Source organism: Podarcis pityusensis, assembly GCF_964106645.2.
Source record: "Podarcis pityusensis genome assembly, chromosome: 2".
Taxonomy (NCBI): domain Eukaryota; kingdom Metazoa; phylum Chordata; class Lepidosauria; order Squamata; family Lacertidae; genus Podarcis; species Podarcis pityusensis.
The window spans coordinates 119,378,307-119,397,535 of NC_138029.1; the positions used below are offsets into that span (position 1 = coordinate 119,378,307).

Here is a 19,229-nt window from a genome sequence, read left to right on the forward strand (position 1 = left end):
AGCTTCCTTCACCCATTAATACCTTGGTTCATGGGGGGCACTTTTCCTCAGTTACCCACTCTCTATGCCAGGGGTCCTTAAACTTTTTCAACAGGGGGCCGGTGCGCTGTCCCTCAGACACTGTTGTGGGCCGGACTATATTTTTTTGGCAAGTCCAAAAAAACGAATTCCTATGCACATTGCGTGTTATAGCTAATGAATTGCAGTTCAAACAATGTGGATTAAAGGCAAAGGAGGTATTGGCTAAATGGTAGGGAAAGATGGAGTTTTCCCACTGGAGCTATAGAAAGTGGAAACTGTGCCTTTTAAACTTGCTCATAAAGGATCTAGAGTTAGGGGCAGAGGAAGCCAAGTTCGCCTGTGACACAGGAACTTGCCAAACTGAGTGAATGCGCTGCAAAATAAGTAAGACAGCAAATGCAATTCAGTTTCCATGAGTGTCAAGTGATGTCTGTCTCTGCTGAAAAGGCTCGATTTCCCTCGGTGTCCCAGTGGGTCAAGGAGCCTTCCCTCCCCAGCTGCCGGGCCCCCCAGGAGCCCCAATACTTCGCCTATGAGAGCCTGGATGACTCTCTCCACAGACCTCTGCAGCTGCCCCTCGTCTGCCCGGCTCAGTTTGGCCTGCACTGTTGCTGCAGGAAGCCCTTCTCCACCCCACCCGGACCCCAGCCCGGCTCTTCCCGCACAGGCGGCTGCGCCCAGGGATGCCCTCGCTGCCTTGCTCGGTCTGCACTCTGCACGCACTCAGAGGCTCCTGAGCAGCGACGACACCCACATAGGTGCCCCGGAGGCAGCAGCGGCTCCTCCTCCTGCCCCGCGAAGGGGCAGCTCGGGGCCGGGCGAAACGGGAGGAAGCCATTGTGGTTGTTGTTTAGTCGTTTAGTCGTGTCCGACTCTTTGTGACCCCCTGGACCAGAGCACGCCAGGCACCTCTGTCCTCCACTGCCTCCTGCAGTTTGGTCAAACCCATGCTGGTAACCTCAAAAACACTATCCAACCATCTTGTCCTCTGTCTCCCCCTTCTCCTTGTGCCCTCCATCTTTCCCAACATCAGGGTCTTTTCCAGGGAGTCTTCTCTTCTCAGGAGGTGGCCAAAGTATTGGAGCTTCAGCGTCAGGATCTGTCCTTCCAGTGAGCACTCAGGGCTGATTTCCTTAAGAATGGAGAGGTTTGATCTTCTTGCAGTCCATGGGACTCTCAAGAGTCTCCTCCAGCACCATAATTCAAAAGCATCAATTCTTCGGCGATCAGCCTTCTTTAAAATGAAGAATGATTTTAATCAACATAAACTTACAGTGGTACCTTGGGTTACAGACGCTTCGGGTTACAGACGCTTCGGGTTACAGACTCTGCTAACTAGAAATAGTACCTCAGGTTAAGAACTTTGCTTCAGGGTGAGAACAGAAACCGCGCGGTGGCAGCAGTGGGAGGCCCCATTCGCTAAAGTGGTGCTTCAGGCTAAGAACAGTTTCAGGTTAAGAACGGACTTCTGGAACGAATTAAGTTCTTAACCCAAGGTACCACTCTATAAATATTTCAATGGGAAGTATGGGCCTGCTAATTTATGTTGGTCAGGAGAGAATCAGCTAAATAATCATGGGCGGGCGTTTTTCTCTCCCCCACCCCACCCCCCAAAAACTGCAAAACGTGGGAGCAGTGGGAATGGCAGTGAAAGGGCAAGCCTGGAAAGTGAGAGGAAGAGAGAGGGGCTTAGGAAGGGAGAAAGCAGAGTGGGGGGTTTGTGTGTCAAATTCAGGAGGTAGCTGCACTTTTCGAAATGCTTCTCTGCTTTGGAACTTGCAGGGGCTGGAAATAGACAGTTCCACCCCACCCCATCTTCTTCCGCCACCCCAGAGATTAAAATGGTAGCGCTGGGTGGCACCCGCCCACTCTCGCTAACCTGCAGCCCTTCGGGGATCTCTCCCTAGAGAGAGCCAACCCCTTCCAGAAGAAGTTAAAACTTGCAAAGGCTACCAAGGCATGGAGCTGAATTCTCCTCACACACACCCCCGCCATAAAAAAAGGACAGTGGGAATTTGCAAAAAGGGCTGCCTCACATGAGTAGACTGGCGCCAGTGCGCAGAGAAAGAGACGCTGAGCTTTTCTTGACAGCATCCCAAACTCCTCCAACAGTGGCAGGTTGCAAAGGCGAGACGTGCATGCTGGGTGGGGTATGCGGGGCTTGCGAGATGGGAAGGAGAGTGGTGGGGAAGCGGGAGACCTGGAGGGGCGGCGACTGAGCCGCGATGGGCCCCAGCAGCGGTGCTGCCTTCCGCCTGAAGCGCCTGCGCACAACGCCTCCTGGCCGCCATTTCCTGCTCCGCCCTCTCCACGTCTGGCCTGGGACCCCCACAGCACCAGAAGCCAGACAGCCAGCAGCAGCAGCAGCAGCGAGAACTGAATTTAGGACCTTGGCGGGCCTGATCCGGCCTGTGGGCCGTAGTTTGAGGACCCCTGTCTTAACCTGACCCTCTCTCTTCTCAAATCCATCCCTATCTTCTCAAATCAAGCCCCATCTCTTCACCTGACCCGTAGCCCTATCTCTCTCTCCCTCCCTCCCTCTTTTTATCCTCCCTCTCAAAGTTCTGCTCCTCCCCTTTCTGTGACTTTGTAGCCAATCGGTGACAGGCTCCTTCACTCTGACAGAATTTCAGGGAGACTGCACCAGCAGACTCTGGTCTGGCTGTGCTGTCCGTCACACCTGTCCTTAAGTCGAGGGGTGTCTGGGTTCCTTGACAGTGTGTGGCCAGTTCCTTGTTGGAGCTCGGGGAGCTATCTAACCACCTAGGGTCTTTGTACTAATTTTAGCCAATGCATTCGAATGGAGAAGGCAGGGGAGCTTTGAGTTGAACAAATCCTTTAATTCCAGTATTTCTATTGTTCTTCCTAGAGAGTTTCCCAAAAAGGGACGTGGGTGGCGCTATGGTCTAAACCACAGAGCCTAGGACTTGCCGATTAGAAGGTCGGCAGTTCGAATCCCCGCAATGGGGTGAGCTCCCGTTGCTCGGTCCCTGCTCCTGCCAACCTAGCAGTTCGAAAGCACATCCAAGTGCAAGTAGATAAATAGGTACCACTCCAGCGGGAAGGTAAATGGCGTTTCCGTGCGCTGCTCTGTTTCGCCAGAAGCGGCTTAGTCATGCTGGCCACATGACCCGGAAGCTGTACGCCGGCTCCCTTGGCCAGTAAAGTGAGATGAGCACCGCAACACCAGAGTTGGTCACGACTGGACCTAATGGTCAGGGGTCCCTTTACCTTAGAGAGTTTCCTGCTTTTTTCCCTTTACCTTAGAGAGTTTCCCATTGTTGTTGAAGGCATGAAGGTGGCGCCTGCCGGTGGTTCAGATACTTCAGCTGCTGCAGAATTTGACAGTCAGGTTGCTCAGCGAAGCAAGACAGTGTGAGCATATTACACTGATCCTGGTCCAACCACACTGGAAACCAATTAGTTTCTGAGCCCAATTCAAAGTGCTGGTTTGGACCTATAAAGCCTTAACAGCTCAGGATCACAATACCTCAAATATTGCCCCAGGCTGGATATCACCCTCTAAGACACTTCTTCATGTGCCTCTTCCATGTGTGGAGGGTGACAAAACAAGACTGGGACTTTTCTACAGTGGCTCCGTTTGTGGAAAGCTCTCCACAGGGAGCTTTGGCTGGCACCTTCATTATGCGCCTTTAGGTCCCGAGCGAAAACATTCTTCTTCAACCAGGACTTTGGCTGAATAAAGGGCAGGTAATAAATGAAATATACAAATGTCTGTAGTAATAAAAAACACATCTTTGTGGGGAGAAGCTCTCCTGCACAAAACTGCTGCATTAAAAATAAAATTTGCTATTGCATGTACAGAAAGTGGGGAAGGAGAAGGAAGGGACCAGCGGCCTTTTATGCGAGTGATTCCAAATCCTTGCATGACTTGCAGGCCACACAAATATTTTTTTTTAAAGTTGACTGCCCTTTGGGGCAAATCTGGTACATCACAAAACATGTATTTCACAAATTAGTTTTCCAAAATGGTGTGTTTCCGGGCTTAGAGCAGCACACATGATGTGGAAATTCATGAAGGAGTTCCTGACCAGAGATCCAAATAAAACCAGGTAACGGAAGCAAAAAATATTTATTGTGCACACCGAGGATTTATTATCCGCTTCTCACAGGATTTTTTTCCCACGAACAAAAATATAGCTGGGACTGACTGCTGAGACCATATAACACCGGTCCTGAAAGACCTACATTGACTCCCACAATTCCAAGTGTTAGTGCTGACCTTTAAAGCCCTAAATGGCCTCAGCCCAGTAACCTGAAGGAGCGTCTCCACCCCCATCGGTCCTCCTCCAAAGCCTTCTGGTGGTTCCCTCACTGCAAAAAGTGAGGATACAGGGAACCCTGCAGAGTGGCGCCCGTCCTATGGAACATCCTCCCTTCAGGTGTCAAGGAAATAATAAATTGATGTTTTATTGTGTTTTTAATATTCTGTTGGGAGCCGCCCAGAGTGGCTGGGGAGGCCCAGCCAGATGAGTGGGGTATAAGTAATAAATTTATTATTATTATTATTATTATTATTATTATTATTATTTGTACTACTACTACTACTATAGGATTCTGCGGCAGTAACCAATCAGCTTCTAACATGTTAAGGCATGAGAAATACTACTTTCTTGTTACTCACTTTTGCCTATACAGTCCATCTATCTGTACGTAACTGTATCTGCAAAGGCCTACAAACGGTATATGTTTATTGTTTGTACCATTATGGTCATATGACATATATACATAAATATGGCATTAAAATACAGTATCAGTCTATATTACACACACACAAATAAGTTTTTAGATGTCATTCCCAATTAAATCTTTACAGTCCACCATGTTCTCCTCAATGAACATTCTCAATTTTTGGGCAGCAACTTTGTCACAGATTTCTCAAACAAGACAACATATATGTGACTTTCAGTTGATCATCCGCATCAGGTATCTTACATAACAAATCAAGGATAACCTTGGTTCAGAATAGAGAGAGCATATTGGTAGAGGTCTACTGCTTAGTTAAGGCATACACAAAGATGCTGTTCTGCGATAATTTTTTATAGCGTCCCTCTAAATATTCTGAGCACATAGTCTGAAAACAAAAGTCAGAAATGCTTGCCTAAATGAACAGATTGGTAAATCAGAGGGGAAATTCTCAAGTTCGTGTCTTATTTTAATTAAATACCAATGTGGGGCAGTGTTCAAAATTCGCCAGGCGCCAGACACAGTTTGCACCTGGCTACTGGCGACTTATCACTAGACAGATGGATATACATACTCCCAAAACTGTTTTACTGAGCCTGAACTTTTGCGACAGTAAAGTATTTGGTCCTTAAGCTGCTTCCTTGCTGTACTGGAAAAGCCCTCGTGCATGGATGAAGGTGAAGAATTGCACATCGTTAAAGAGTGAGCTACTAACTCCCTACTAGGAAACACTGGTCTGCGAGTGCTCCAATTGGAGAACAGCTTTTACCACTGTAACAGAAGCTCTTTCCACACATCAGCTTTCATAGGGTTAGTCTCCTGAATGAGTTATCCGGTGTCGAGAAAGGTGATGACTGCGGCAGTAGCTCTTTCCACACTGCAAACATTTATATGGTTTGTCCCCTGTGTGAATTCTCCTATGTGCATGAAGGGTGCTAGAGTCACTGAAGCTCTTTCCACACTCCATGCATTTATAAGGTTTTTCACCTGTATGAAGTCGTCGATGCACATTAAGGGAGGCACTCTGATTGAAGCTCTTTCCACACTCCATGCATTTATATGGTTTTTCCCCTGTGTGAGTTCTTTGATGTTTAGTAAGGGTACTACTGTCAAAGAAACTCTTTCCACATTCCCAGCATTTATAAGGTTTCTCCCCTGTATGAGTTCTTTGATGCAAAGTAAGGTAGCTACTGGATCTGAAGCATTTTCCACACTCCATGCATTCATAAGGTTTCTCCCCTGTATGAGTTATCTGATGCACATTAAGTTGGCCACTGTTTCTGAAGCTCTTTCCACACTCCATGCATTCATAAGGTTTCTCCCCTATATGAGTTCTTTGATGCACATTAAGTTGGCCACTGTAACTGAATCTCTTTCCACACTCCATGCATTCATAAGGTTTCTCCACTGTATGAGTTATTTGATGTCTAATAAGGTTGCTTCTGGCACTGAAGCTCTTTCCACACTCCATGCATTCATAAGGCTTCTCCCCTGTATGAGTTATCTGATGCATATTAAGTTGGCCACTGTTTCTGAATCTCTTTCCACACTCCATGCATTCATAAGGTTTTTCACCTGAGTGTACGCTTTGATGTGTAGCAAGGGCTGAGCGACTACAGAATCTCTTTCCGCACACAGTACATTCATGTTTTTTCTCCACCCTGTTAAGTTGATTTTCATCTTCTTGGGAAACACTGTGTTCATCCCTTGGCTTCACTGTTTCTCTCCTCTCTTGTTTGTTGGCTCCATCTTGAACCCCCAACTTCCTTTCGTTCTCTTGCGCCTCACCTCTTTCTGGCCAGGCTTCTGGTGGTTCCTCCTCATCCAGGACCCCCCAAACATCTCCTGATGGAATAAAAAAATTAAAATAAAGGTTGATACAGCTGTTTCCTTATCAAAACTCAAGGCCTGGCACTATGTTAACGGCGTTTTACATTAAAACAATGATGTGATACCTGGTTTTAATAAAATATCACCAGTTATTTGTATCAGAAAAGTTCTGGTGAGCAGCCCCTAAGATTAACCAAGCCATAAATAACACAATTTAAACCAGCAGGCAATAACATCAACAGAGCCTGCCTGCCTATGGGCCTGTGTGAGGTGGCTGTCTCAGGTGTCACCCCCAAAGGGGCGTCACTGCTCAGCTTTGCTGCTAGTCTCCCCGGCCTCCAGGGCTGAAGTGGGATGGGCAGCAAAGCTCTGTGAGTCCTCTCCCCTCCAGCCAAGTCCCGAAAAGGATCCTCCCCCAACAAGGGCATGTCCACAAGAGGGCAGACATTCCACCATTCAGCTTTGTCAGGATCTGAAAAGGCTCTTTGCCAGTGAATGGGGGGAGGCGTCTGCACCCCTTGGAGGTCTCGTGGGGACCACCCCACCCAACTTGCAGGGGTACGCTCCTTATGGATTTTGAGCCCCCATTGTGGGGGCAGAAGTGAGGCCACCCCTGAGCATTGATAATACAGCACTGCAACTCAGAGAAGCTTGAAAAGCCTAGATCTGCAGAGCTTGTTGAAAAACCAAAATGAATAATAACAATAGTAGCATTTATTTCATTTATATCCCAAACCGTCTGGCTGGGTTTCCCAAGCCTCTCTGGGTGGCTTGCAGCATATATAAAAATGCAATCAAACCTCAAATATTAAGAAACAGAAGATTCTATATATGCAACAAACAAACCAATACATCAATAGAAACCAATAACAATAACAAGATACTCAAGTATTCTACAAATTAGAATCCCCCACACAGAAGATTTTTAGTATGCTTTTTCTACCATTCTCCATGCTAGATTGCCACAATGCATTATACTTCAGGCTGCTTTAGAAGACCGTTCAGAAACTACAGAGTGCTGACCGGTGCAAGAGGCTCTGAGCATATCTGGTTTGCTGTCTTCAAGTCAAGGTGCTGATTTTGACTTATGTAGCTCAAGGACTGCTTCTCATGAATCCACCTAGAGCCTGCACTCATCATCAGAGGTCCTTCTCACAGTGCCCTCTCCAATTGAGGTGCAAAGAGAGGCAATACGGAATGCGTCTTTCAGTGCTGGCTCCCCACCTAAAGAATGCTCTCCCCCAGGGAGGCAACCCAGAAGCCATCAATGGCTAATTGTAGCAGAGAAGCAATAATATTTATTCTCAGCCAGGCTTCTGGCCTTTAACTTAAGAGAAAAACAAACACTGTGACCTCCTTTAGCGGAGCTGAAGGGAGGCACTCCGAGGAACCCATACCTATTATAACTATTAATGAAGGCGCAAAGGATCCTTACCCTGAGAGGCCACCATCTCATGAACCTCCACCATGACGTCCTTGTACAGAGCTCTCCGTAGGGCCCAGTTGTCGTCAGCGAAATGCAAGGACACCTGTCAAAGCTCACTGATCCCTGGAAGGACAGAACAATTTCCTTCCTTATAGACACTCCAAGGCAAGGTGTGGAAACCATCTCCCCTCAGCTCCCCCTCCGATGATAGATGGGGCAACTGGAGATTTTACCTTCAGTGTTTATTTGTTTTTTTAATAAGATGTTAAAATCTGGATAACTAAATTTAAGACTGGGGGAAATGAGTGTTTTGTCCCACCCCATACTCCCTCCTTCCTCAAGTGTGTAAAGACCATACATGCTGCCCAAGAGGCAAAATGGGAAGTGGAGAGGGAAAATTTTTTCAATGATGGCTTTATGCATACTGGTTTCTAAATTGGTTTGTGGGTTTTAGTTGTGTTCTAGCTCCCATTGGATCACTGTGCCACTTGAGAGACCTTTTGAATTAGCTGTTTAGAAATCTTGAACATAAGATAAAATTACTACAGCTGCAGATGGCCAGTTATATCCCCAGGGGCCCACCTTTTTTAATGATACATGTTTAGTACGTACATACATTTTGCAGAGGAAAAGTTTTTTCTCATGGTTTAATTTGCAGTGGACCTATGGCCTTCGATACAATAAAATGCTAAAGAGTCTTAACTGAGGAGGATCCTCTCCTGCCATAGAGTCTGCAGCTCCTTCTGCACTCTATGGGGCGCTACCTTTGAAGGTGACCCGGAAACTAGATCAAATCCAGAATGCAGCAGCTAGACTGGTAACTGGGAGCAGCAGCCAACTAAGACCTGAAAGACCTACATTAGCTCCCAGTATGTTTCCGAGCAAAATTCAAAGTGTTGGTGCTGACCTTTAAAGCCCTAAATGGCCTCAGCCTGTATACCTGAAGGAGCATCTCCACCCCATCGCTCAGTCCTGACACTGAGGCCCAGCTCCAAGGGCCTTCTGGCGGTTCCCTCCCTGCGAGGTTACAGGGAACCAGGCAGAGGGCCTTCTCGGTAGTAGCACCCGCCCTGTGGAAAGCCCTCCCATCAGATGTCAAGGAAATAAACAACTATCTGACTTTAAGAAGACATCTGAGGGCAGCCCGGTTGAGGAAAGCTTTTAATGTTTCATCTTTTATAGTGCTTTTAATTTTCTGTTGGGAGCTGCCCAGAGTGGCTGGGGAAGCCCAGCTAAATGGGCGGGGTATGAAGGAATAAAATAATAATTATTCCTCCTGCTCCTCTCTGGCTGGCAGGAGACTCTCCTGACTCCCTGTTTACTCCCTGCCATTCCTCCCCATTCCCTGCCCTGCGGCCTTTGCTGGGCGCTCCTTCTGCGTTCTCTGGACAGAGGAGCGGGAGAAAAGGCCGCAGGATGAGGCCAGAGGCCGGTCAAGGCCAGCGAGGAGCGTCGCTTCGGCCTCCCGCTTCCCCTCCCAGGAGAAGACGACCTTTCCCCGTCGCCCCTGAGTTCCCCCCAGGAGGGACGCGGCTCCCTCCCTCTCGCCCCCCGATTCCGCCCCTGGCTCGGCCCCCCCGACCCCCCAGTTACCCGCCTCCAGGGAGGACAGCATCAACCCGGGGAAGCGGAACAGGAAGCGGAAGCGCCTCCTCTCTCCCCCAGTCTTCCCTTCCGCTCTAGGAATCGAAGCTCTGTCGCCGCTGTTAACCCTTGCGCAGCCGCGGGGTAGGAGCCTCTTGGCTGCTCCGGGCAGAGAGGGAGCCCGGCTGGTCTCCGGCTCTGAAGCAGGAGGGGGAAACCCGGCTGCAGGATCAGGCCAGCGGCGCCCCCAGGACTGAATCCCTCCTCCGCAGGCGCTCCAAGCAGGATCTGAGTTCAAGAGCAGCTTTATCCTCACCTTTAGTATTCTACTTATTTATATCCCGCCTTTCTCCCAGACCGAGAGCCAAGGCGGCTTACAAAGGGGTTGCCATGGTTATAAATTCTAAAAGGCAGGCGGCATTAAGAGGCAAGGAACTGCAATTGTTTCAAAGATCCTGGTTGAAATCAGAATTAGGAAAACAAAATTAAAGATGCACATATTTTGTGAAATCAGCTGAGAAGAGAGGTCCAGCGGCTGTAAAAAGATGAGGGCTTTAAATATTTTCAAATGACAGAATACCTGACAGAATCTTGAGTTTGGATTGGCTATTTTGGATCCAACTGAGTCCTTTCCAAGTGTGCCTCTAAAATGGTGCATGCACACAGGCAAACAAACCCCCACAAGGGACCTTGGTTTCGTGGCTTAGAATAGCACACACGATGTGGAAATTCATGAAGGAGGTCCTGACCGGGGATCAAAATAAAACTAGGTAATGGAATAAAAAAAATATTTATTGTGCACACAGGTAGGGCTCGTGCCACATGATTTTTTCCCCACGCACCAAAATATAGTTGGGACTGGCCACTGAGACCACATAACACCTGTCCTGAAAGACCTACATTGGCATCGGATGACAATCAACCAAAGACCCGGTTAAAGAGGAACGTTTTTGCCTGAATTCAAGCTCGTCCAGTTGAAGTTGAAGGTCAGAAGATTCAGGACAAGACAAAAAGAAGGCCTTGTGCACACAGCACATTATTAAACGATGGAACCCAACACTCTCTTCCACAAGAGGCAGTGACGGCCACAAACTTGGATGGTGTTAAAATACAATTGGAAAAGATTCATATAGAGGAGACGGCTATCAATGGCTGCCTGCCACAACAGCTACCATGCATTCCATCTCCACTGCAGTGATGCTTCTTGGTCCAACTTGCTGGGAACTCCTTCTCTCAATTCCACCTTCCATTGGCCGGCTTTCTTGAGCACGCAAAATTGATTAGGATTGCCAACGTTGTTGTTTTTTCCCCCTGGCCTTGCTCCTGTGCAGTTTAACATTCACCACCAGGTACCTGGCAATGTGGCATGAGAGCCTCCTGTTGCAGGAATTTATGTATAGATTATGTATAGATTTTGGGGGTGGGATGCCCCTCCAGCAGATATCATGCACATGCAGCCCACTACCAAAATCAGCACAATCACTTTTGTGACTTTTGTAATCTGTCCCCACAAAACACTTCATCACAGTTTCTTCCTGTCTATTCAAAGGGCCTCTGCTGCACGATACCAAATGTAAGAATTCACTGATAAATGTATCTATGTACTGGCTCACTGGGAAAACTTCAGAAATTCATATAGACACGTGAGCTCAGCTACTCAGCAGCCCCTCTGCCTGAGTGATAATCCCTGGCATCCTGATACCTGAGTGCCAGACAGGTAAAAAGTAAAGGGGACCCCAGACCATTAGGTCCAGTCGTGATCGACTGGGGTTGCGGCGCTCATCTCGCTTTATTGGCCAAGGGAGCCAGCGTACAGCTTCCAGGTCATGTGGCCAGCATGACTAAGCCGCTTCTGGCAAACCAGAGCAGCGCACGGAAACGCCGTTTACCTTCCCGCTGGAGTGGTACCTATTTATCTACTTGCACTTTGATGTGCTTTCAAACTGCTAGGTTGGCAGGAGCAGGGACCAAGCAACGGGAGCTCACCCCGTTGTCGGGATTCGAACCACCGACCTTGCAAGTCATAGACTCTGTGGCTTAACCCACAGCACCATCCACGTCCCTTGCCAGACAGGTAGCCATTCCAGAAAAAAGAAAGCCAGATAAAGATAAAAGGGTGCGATTAACTTGGCTGGGAAACAGGGAAATGTAAATATCTTTTTGTTACACTTGATGGGTGTTTGGTGGAGGGCAAGGAGAACCATGGGGCAGGGTCCAGGATGCTCAGATTACTGCCACCAGACCTCCCCTTTCATGATGTAACCATGATGTATGAGTGATGTAGTTTGGGGAGGGGTAAAATGGGGACTAGCAGCTAATAAAAGTTTGGGTTCTCTTTTGTCCGGGGCTTTCATCTTGTTCCACCTTGTGGCAGGTGGGAGTCCTGTCGCGACAGTCTTCAGTAAAGACCAAGCCTACTGGCTGCTGTTTTACTCTGGTATTCTTGGCTGCTGTCCTTGTTTTTTGTCCAAGGGAGCCCTCAGATTTCTCCGTTAACACTCCCAACCCCGTCCCCCTTCCCATTTGTGGAAAAGCTTCGTTTATGCCTTTCTGGAGTCTTTTGAAGGCACAGGAGCAAAGAGAGAGATGTGGAAAGTGGCAACCTTAATTTATGCAGCATAAGGAAATGATTGCATTACTAGTGAATAATAATAATAATAATAATAATAATAATAATATATTAATTATTTATACCCTGCCCATCTGGCTGGGCTTCCCCAGCCACCCTGGGCAGCATCCAAAAAAATATTAAAATACTGTAATACATCAAACATTAAAAGCTTCCCTAAATAAGGTCCCCAACACAGGAAACAAGAAGCTGTTGTAGGTTGGGGGGAGATCATGGAGGGATGCTTACCTGCGGAGTGATTAACCTACCTGGATCTCTCAGTGCACGGAGCGCATCTCTCCAATGAGCCTAATAATTTGGTTAGGGGAAGAGCTCTTGCGGGAGTCCTGCTTTCCCCAGCACGCGGAATTATTTGCCTTAATCTTGCATTTCCCTCCCTGCGGCCGCCTTCAGCATCTCTATGAAAGCAAGAAGAAACTCACGTGGAACACTTTGCATTTTTTCCCCTTTCAGATCTGCGGAAGAGGAAAGGGGCACATTCCCCCTCTCTCTCCCCCCCTCCCCAAATCTCCTCCTCTTTGCAATCTTCTGCTCTAGGAATGTGGGCTCAGATGCTGTTGCTGCTGTTAACCATTGAAGAGGAAACAGGGAGGGAGCTGCCTCTTTTTGGCCTCCTTCAGAGATAGAGCAGGAAAGGCGGGTGATCTCAGGTGTGTGTAAAATAGCTGAATGCCTCTCCTTGCTTATAGAAAGCTAGCTTGCCAGGGAACAGGGGAAAACAAAACCTTTCTCCCCTGGTCCCTGGAATTTAAATTTGTGGCAACTGGGGAAAGGGCAAATTCCATGCTAGGGGTTATTAGGAACCTAAGAATAACTCTACAGTCCATGAGGCAGACGGAGGCAGCCACTTCAGGCCATAGCTGTCCACTTTTCCCTTTTCTTGCGAGGAATCCTATTCGGAATAAGGGAATTTCCCTTAAAAAAAGGGAAAAGTTGACAGCTATGCTTCAGGCAGTGGATGCAAATACTAATACAGTGGTACCTCGGGTTAAATACTTAATTCGTTCTGGAAGTCCATTCCTAACCTGAAACTGTTCTTAACCTGAAGCACCACTTTAGCTAATGGGGCCTTCTGCTGCCGCTGTGCCGCTGCTGCACGATTTCTGTTCTCATCCTGAAGCAAAGATCTTAACCCGAGGTAATCTTTCTGGGTTAGCGGAGTCTGTAACCTGAAGCGTATGTAACCCGAGGTACCACTGTACTAACACTAATCATTTATTTATTGTACCCCATCCATCTGACTGGGTTGTCCCAGCCATTCTGCACCTGGGTCATTCTTAGGTTCTTAATAACCCCTAGCATAGGATTTGCCCTCTTGGCAGTTGCCACAAATTCCAGGGGAAAAGGTTCTGTCCTCATCTGTTCCCTGACATGCTGGCTTTCTATAAGCCAGGATTTGCTGCTCCTTTCATGGAGAAGCATTCAGCTATCTCCCACAGGCTCCCTAAGTCTGCTCCTCTCCCAAGCAACCTGAGATTTCTTCGCCTTATCTGCCTGTGCTCCGCCCTCTTCATCCCTTTGCAGATTCTGAGAGATCAAGGGGGAGGGGAGCTGGTCAGAGCAGGAGGGCGAGACCCCCTAACTTAGTCACCAGCCTGACTCATCTCTGCCTCCTCTCTGCCACAAAATACTTTTAACACCATACAGCTTCCTTCACCCATTAATACCTTGGTTCATGGGGGGCACTTTTCCTCAGTTACCCACTCTCTATGCCAGGGGTCCTTAAACTTTTTCAACAGGGGGCCGGTGCGCTGTCCCTCAGACACTGTTGTGGGCCGGACTATATTTTTTTGGCAAGTCCAAAAAAATGAATTCCCCCCTGTCTTAACCTGACCATACGCCCTCTCTCTTCTCAAATCCATCCCTATCTTCTCAAATCAAGCCCCATCTCTTCACCTGACCCGTAGCCCTATCTCTCTCTCCCTCCCTCCCTCTTTTTATCCTCCCTCTCAAAGTTCTGCTCCTCCCCCTTCTGTGACTTTGTAGCCAATCGGTTAGAGGCTCCTTCACTCTGCCAGAATTTCAGGGAGACTGCGCCAGCAGACTCTGGCCTGGCTCTGCTGTCCGTCACACCTGTCCTTAAGTCGAGGGGTGTCTGGGTTCCTTGACAGTGTGTGGCCAGTTCCTTGTTGGAGCTCGGAGAGCTATCTAACCACCTAGGGTCTTTGTACTAATTTTAGCCAATGCATTCAAATGGAGAAGGGAGGGGAGCTTTGAGTTGAACAAATCCTTTAATTCCAGTATTTCTATTGTTCTACTGTCTCTTCCTAGAGGGTTTCCCAAAAAGGGACGCGGGTGGCGCTGTGGTCTAAACCACAGAGCCTAAGACTTGCCGATTAGAAGGTCGGCGGTTCGAATCCCCGCAATGGGGTGAGCTCCCGTTGCTCGGTCCCTGCTCCTGCCAACCTAGCAGTTCGAAAGCACGTCAAAGTGCAAGTAGATAAATAGGTACCACTCCAGCGGGAAGGTAAATGGCGTTTCCGTGCGCTGCTCTGGTTCGCCAGAAGCGGCTTAGTCATGCTGGCCACATGACCCGGAAGCTGTACGCCGGCTCCCTTGGCCAGTAAAGTGAGATGAGCACCGCAACACCAGAGTTGGTCACGACTGGACCTAATGGTCAGGGGTCCCTTTACCTTAGAGAGTTTCCTGCTTTTTTCCCTTTACCTTAGAGAGTTTCCCATTGTTGCTGAAGGCATGAAGGTGGCGCCTGCCGGTGCTTCAGAAACTTCAGCTGCTGCAGAATCTGGCAGTCAGGTTGCTCACCGGAGCAAGACTGTGTGAGCATATTACACTGATCCTGGTCCAACCACACTGGAAACCAATTAGTTTCTGAGCCCAATTCAAAGTGCTGGTTTGGACCTATAAAGCCTTAACAGCTCAGGATCACAATACCTCAAATATTGCCCCAGGCTGGATATCACCCTCTAAGATACTTCTTCATGTGCCTCTTCCATGTGTGGAGGGTGACAAAACAAGACTGGGACTTTTCTACAGTGGCTCCGTTTGTGGAAAGCTCTCCACAGCGAGCTTTGGCTGGCAACTTCATTATGCGCCTTTAGGTCCCGAGCGAAAACATTCTTCTTCAACCAGGACTTTGGCTGAATAAAGGGCGGTGATAAATGAAATATACAAATGTCTGTAGTAAGAAAAAACACATCTTTGTGGGGAGAAGCTCTCCTGCACAAAACTGCTGCATTAAAAATAAAATTTGCTATTGCATGTACAGAAAGTGGGGAAGGAGAAGGAAGGGACCAGCGGCCTTTTATGCGAGTGATTCCAAATCCTTGCATGACTTGCAGGCCACACAAATATATTTTTTTAAAGTTGACTGCCCTTTGGGGCAAATCTGGTACATCACAAAACATGTATTTCACAAATTAGTTTTCCAAAATGGTGTGTTTCCGGGCTTAGAGCAGCACACATGATGTGGAAATTCATGAAGGAGTTCCTGACCAGAGATCCAAATAAAACCAGGTAACGGAATCAAAAGATATTTATTGTGCACACCGAGGATTTATTATCCGCTTCTCACAGGATTTTTTTTCCACAAACAAAAATATAGCTGGGACTGACTGCTGAGACCATATAACACCGGTCCTGAAAGACCTACATTGACTCCCACAATTCCAAGTGTTAGTGCTGACCTTTAAAGCCCTAAATGGCCTCAGCCCAGTATACCTGAAGGAGCGTCTCCACCCCCATCGGTCCTCCTCCAAAGCCTTCTGGTGGTTCCCTCACTGCAAAAAGTGAGGATACAGGGAACCCTGCAGAGTGGCGCCCGTCCTATGGAACATCCTCCCTTCAGATGTCAAGGAAATAATAAATTGATGTTTTATTGTGTTTTTAATATTCTGTTGGGAGCAGCCCAGAGTGGCTGGGGAGGCCCAGCCAGATCAGTGGGGTATAAGTAATATTATTATTATTATTATTATTATTATTATTATTTGTACTACTACTACTACTATAGGATTCTGCGGCAGTAACCAATCAGCTTCTAACATGTTAAGGCATGAGAAATACTACTTTCTTGTTACTCACTTTTGCCTATACAGTCCATCTATCTGTACGTAACTGTATCTGCAAAGGCCTACAAACGGTATATGTTTATTGTTTGTTGTTTGAACCATTATGGTCATATGACATATATACATAAATATGGCATTAAAATACAGTATCAGTCTATATTACACACACACAAGTAAGTTTTTAGATGTCATTCCCAATTAAATCTTTACAGTCCACCATGTTCTCCTCAATGAACATTCTCAATTTTTGGGCAGCAACTTTGTCACAGATTTCTCAAACAAGACAACATATATGTGACTTTCAGTTGATCATCCGCATCAGGTATCTTACATAACAAATCAAGGATAACCTTGGTTCAGAATAGAGAGAGCATATTGGTAGAGGTCTACTGCTTAGTTAAGGCATACACAAAGATGCTGTTCTGCGATAATTTTTTATAGCGTCCCTCTAAATATTCTGAGCACATAGTCTGAAAACAAAAGTCAGAAATGCTTGCCTAAATGAACAGATTGGTAAATCAGAGGGGAAATTCTCAAGTTCGTGTCTTATTTTAATTAAATACCAATGTGGGGCAGTGTTCAAAATTAGCCAGGCGCCAGACACAGTTTGCACCTGGCTACTGGCGACTTATCACTAGACAGATGGATATACATACTCCCAAAACTGTTTTACTGAGCCTGAACTTTTGCGACAGTAAAGTATTTGGTCCTTAAGCTGCTTCCTTGCTGTACTGGAAAAGCCCTCGTGCATGGATGAAGGTGAAGAATTGCACATCGTTAAAGAGTGAGCTACTAACTCCCTACTAGGAAACACTGGTCTGCGAGTGCTCCAATTGGAGAACAGCTTTTACCACTGTAACAGAAGCTCTTTCCACACATCAGCTTTCATAGGGTTAGTCTCCTGAATGAGTTATCCGGTGTCGAGAAAGGTGATGACTGCGGCAGTAGCTCTTTCCACACTGCAAACATTTATATGGTTTGTCCCCTGTGTGAATTCTCCTATGTGCATGAAGGGTGCTAGAGTCACTGAAGCTTTTTCTACATTCCAAGCATTTATACGGTTTGCCCCCTGTATGAGTTCTTTGATGCAAAGTAAGGAGGCTACCGTGACCAAACCTCTTTCCACAGTCCAGGCGTTCATGCGGTTTGTTCCCTGTACGAGGTGTCTAATGTCATTTAAGGTGAGAATTGCACTTGAAGCTTTCACCACACTCAATGCACTTATATGGCTTCTCCCCTGTGTGAATTCTATGGTGCATGTTAAGGGACCTGCTGTGACTGAAGCTCTTTCCACACTCCATGCATTTATAAAGTTTCTCCCCTGTGAGTTCTTTGATGTTTAGTAAAGGTACTATAGTCACTGAAGCTCTTTCCACACTCCATGCATTTATAAGGTTTTTCACCTGTATGAAGTCGTCGATGCACATTAAGGGAGGCACTCTGATTGAAGCTCTTTCCACACTCCATGCATTTATATGGTTTTTCCCCTGTGTGAGTTCTTTGATGTTTAGTAAGGGTACTACTGTCAAAGAAACTCTTTCCACATTCCCAGCATTTATAAGGTTTCTCCCCTGTATGAGTTCTTTGATGCAAAGTAAGGTGGCCATTGTTTCTGAAGCTCTTTCCACACTCCATGCATTCATAAGGTTTCTCCCCTGTATGAGTTCTTTGATGCTCATTAAGGTGGCCACCGTTTCTGAAGCTCTTTCCACACTCCATGCATTCATAAGGTTTCTCCCCTATATGAGTTCTTTGATGCACATTAAGTTGGCCACTGTATCTGAATCTATTTCCACACTCCATGCATTCATAAGGTTTCTCCCCTGTATGAGTTATTTGATGTCTAATAAGGTTGCTTCTGGCACTGAAGCTCTTTCCACACTCCATGCATTTATAAGGTTTCTCCCCTGTATGAGTTCTTTGATGCAAAGTAAGGTGGCTACCCTTTCTGAAGCTCTTTCCACACTCCATGCATTTATAAGGTTTTTCACCTGAGTGTACTCTTTGATGTCTAGCAAGGGCTGAGCGACTACAGAATCTCTTTCCGCACACAGTACATTCATGTTTTTTCTCCACCCTGTTAAGTTGATTTTCATCTTCTTGGGAAACACTGTGTTCATCCCTTGGCTTCACTGTTTCTCTCCTCTCTTGTTTGTTGGCTCCATCTTGAACCCCCAACTTCCTTTCCTTCTCTTGCGCCTCACCTCTTTCTGGCCAGGCTTCTGGTGGTTCCTCCTCATCCAGGACCCCCCAAACATCTCCTGATGGAATAAAAAAATTAAAATAAAGGTTGATACAGCTGTTTCCTTATCAAAACTCAAGGCCTGGCACTATGTTAACGGCATTTTACATTAAAACAATGATGTGATACCTGGTTTTAATAAAATATCACCAGTTATTTGTATCAGAAAAGTTCTGGTGAGCAGCCCCTAAGATTAACCAAGCCATAAATAACACAATTTAAACCAGCAGGCAATAACATCAACAGAGCCTGCCTGCCTATGGGCCTGTGTGGGGCGGCTGCCTCAGGTGTCACCCCCAAAGGGGCGTCACTGCTCAGCTTTGCTGCTAGTCTCCCCGGCCTCCAGGGCTGAAGTGGGATGGGCAGCAAAGCTCTGTGAGTCCTCTCCCCTCCAGCCAAGTCCCGAAAAGGATCCTCCCCCAACAAGGGCATGTCCACAAGAGGGCAGACATTCCACCATTCAGCTTTGTCAGGATCTGAAAAGGCTCTTTGCCAGTGAATGGGGGGAGGCGTCTGCACCCCTTGGAGGTCTCGTGGGGACCACCCCACCCAACTTGCAGGGGTACGCTCCTTATGGATTTTGAGCCCCCATTGTGGGGGCAGAAGTGAGGCCACCCCTGAGCATTGATAATACAGCACTGCAACTCAGAGAAGCTTGAAAAGCCTAGATCTGCAGAGCTTGTTGAAAAACCAAAATGAATAATAACAATAGTAGCATTTATTTCATTTATATCCCAACCGTCTGGCTGGGTTTCCCAAGCCTCT

At 47.1% G+C, this 19,229-nt stretch overlaps 1 protein-coding gene across 5 annotated transcripts; it reads right to left on the reverse strand.

Annotated features, from left to right (window-relative positions):
* Positions 1–4,095: 4,095 nt before the first annotated feature.
* On the reverse strand, positions 4,096–10,312 carry LOC308469954 (uncharacterized protein). Of its 5 annotated transcripts, none has more exons than XM_080993098.1 (3): positions 10,149–10,312; positions 7,994–8,107; positions 4,096–6,573 (listed from the first exon to the last, which is right to left on the reverse strand). In XM_080993098.1, exons 2-3 carry the CDS (start codon positions 8,025–8,027, stop codon positions 5,540–5,542), a joined length of 1,068 nt encoding a protein of 355 aa, XP_080849224.1. In that variant the 5' UTR covers positions 8,028–8,107; positions 10,149–10,312; the 3' UTR covers positions 4,096–5,539. The 5 variants fall into 5 exon arrangements, with proteins under 5 accessions (XP_080849224.1, XP_080849225.1, XP_080849226.1 ...); XM_080993099.1 differs by lacking the exon at positions 10,149–10,312 and adding an exon at positions 9,582–10,142; XM_080993100.1 differs by lacking the exon at positions 10,149–10,312 and adding an exon at positions 9,578–10,142.
* Positions 10,313–19,229: the final 8,917 nt, after the last annotated feature.

Excerpts from the sequence above, each read along its gene's own strand:
- LOC308469954 (XM_080993098.1), bottom strand. The coding sequence starts at position 8,027 with ATGGTGGAGGTTCATGAGATGGTGGCCTCTCAGG. Across the intron at positions 6,574-7,993 it reads TGAGATGGTGGCCTCTCAGG|GAGATGTTTGGGGGGTCCTG; the intron begins GTAAGGATCCTT and ends TTATTCCATCAG.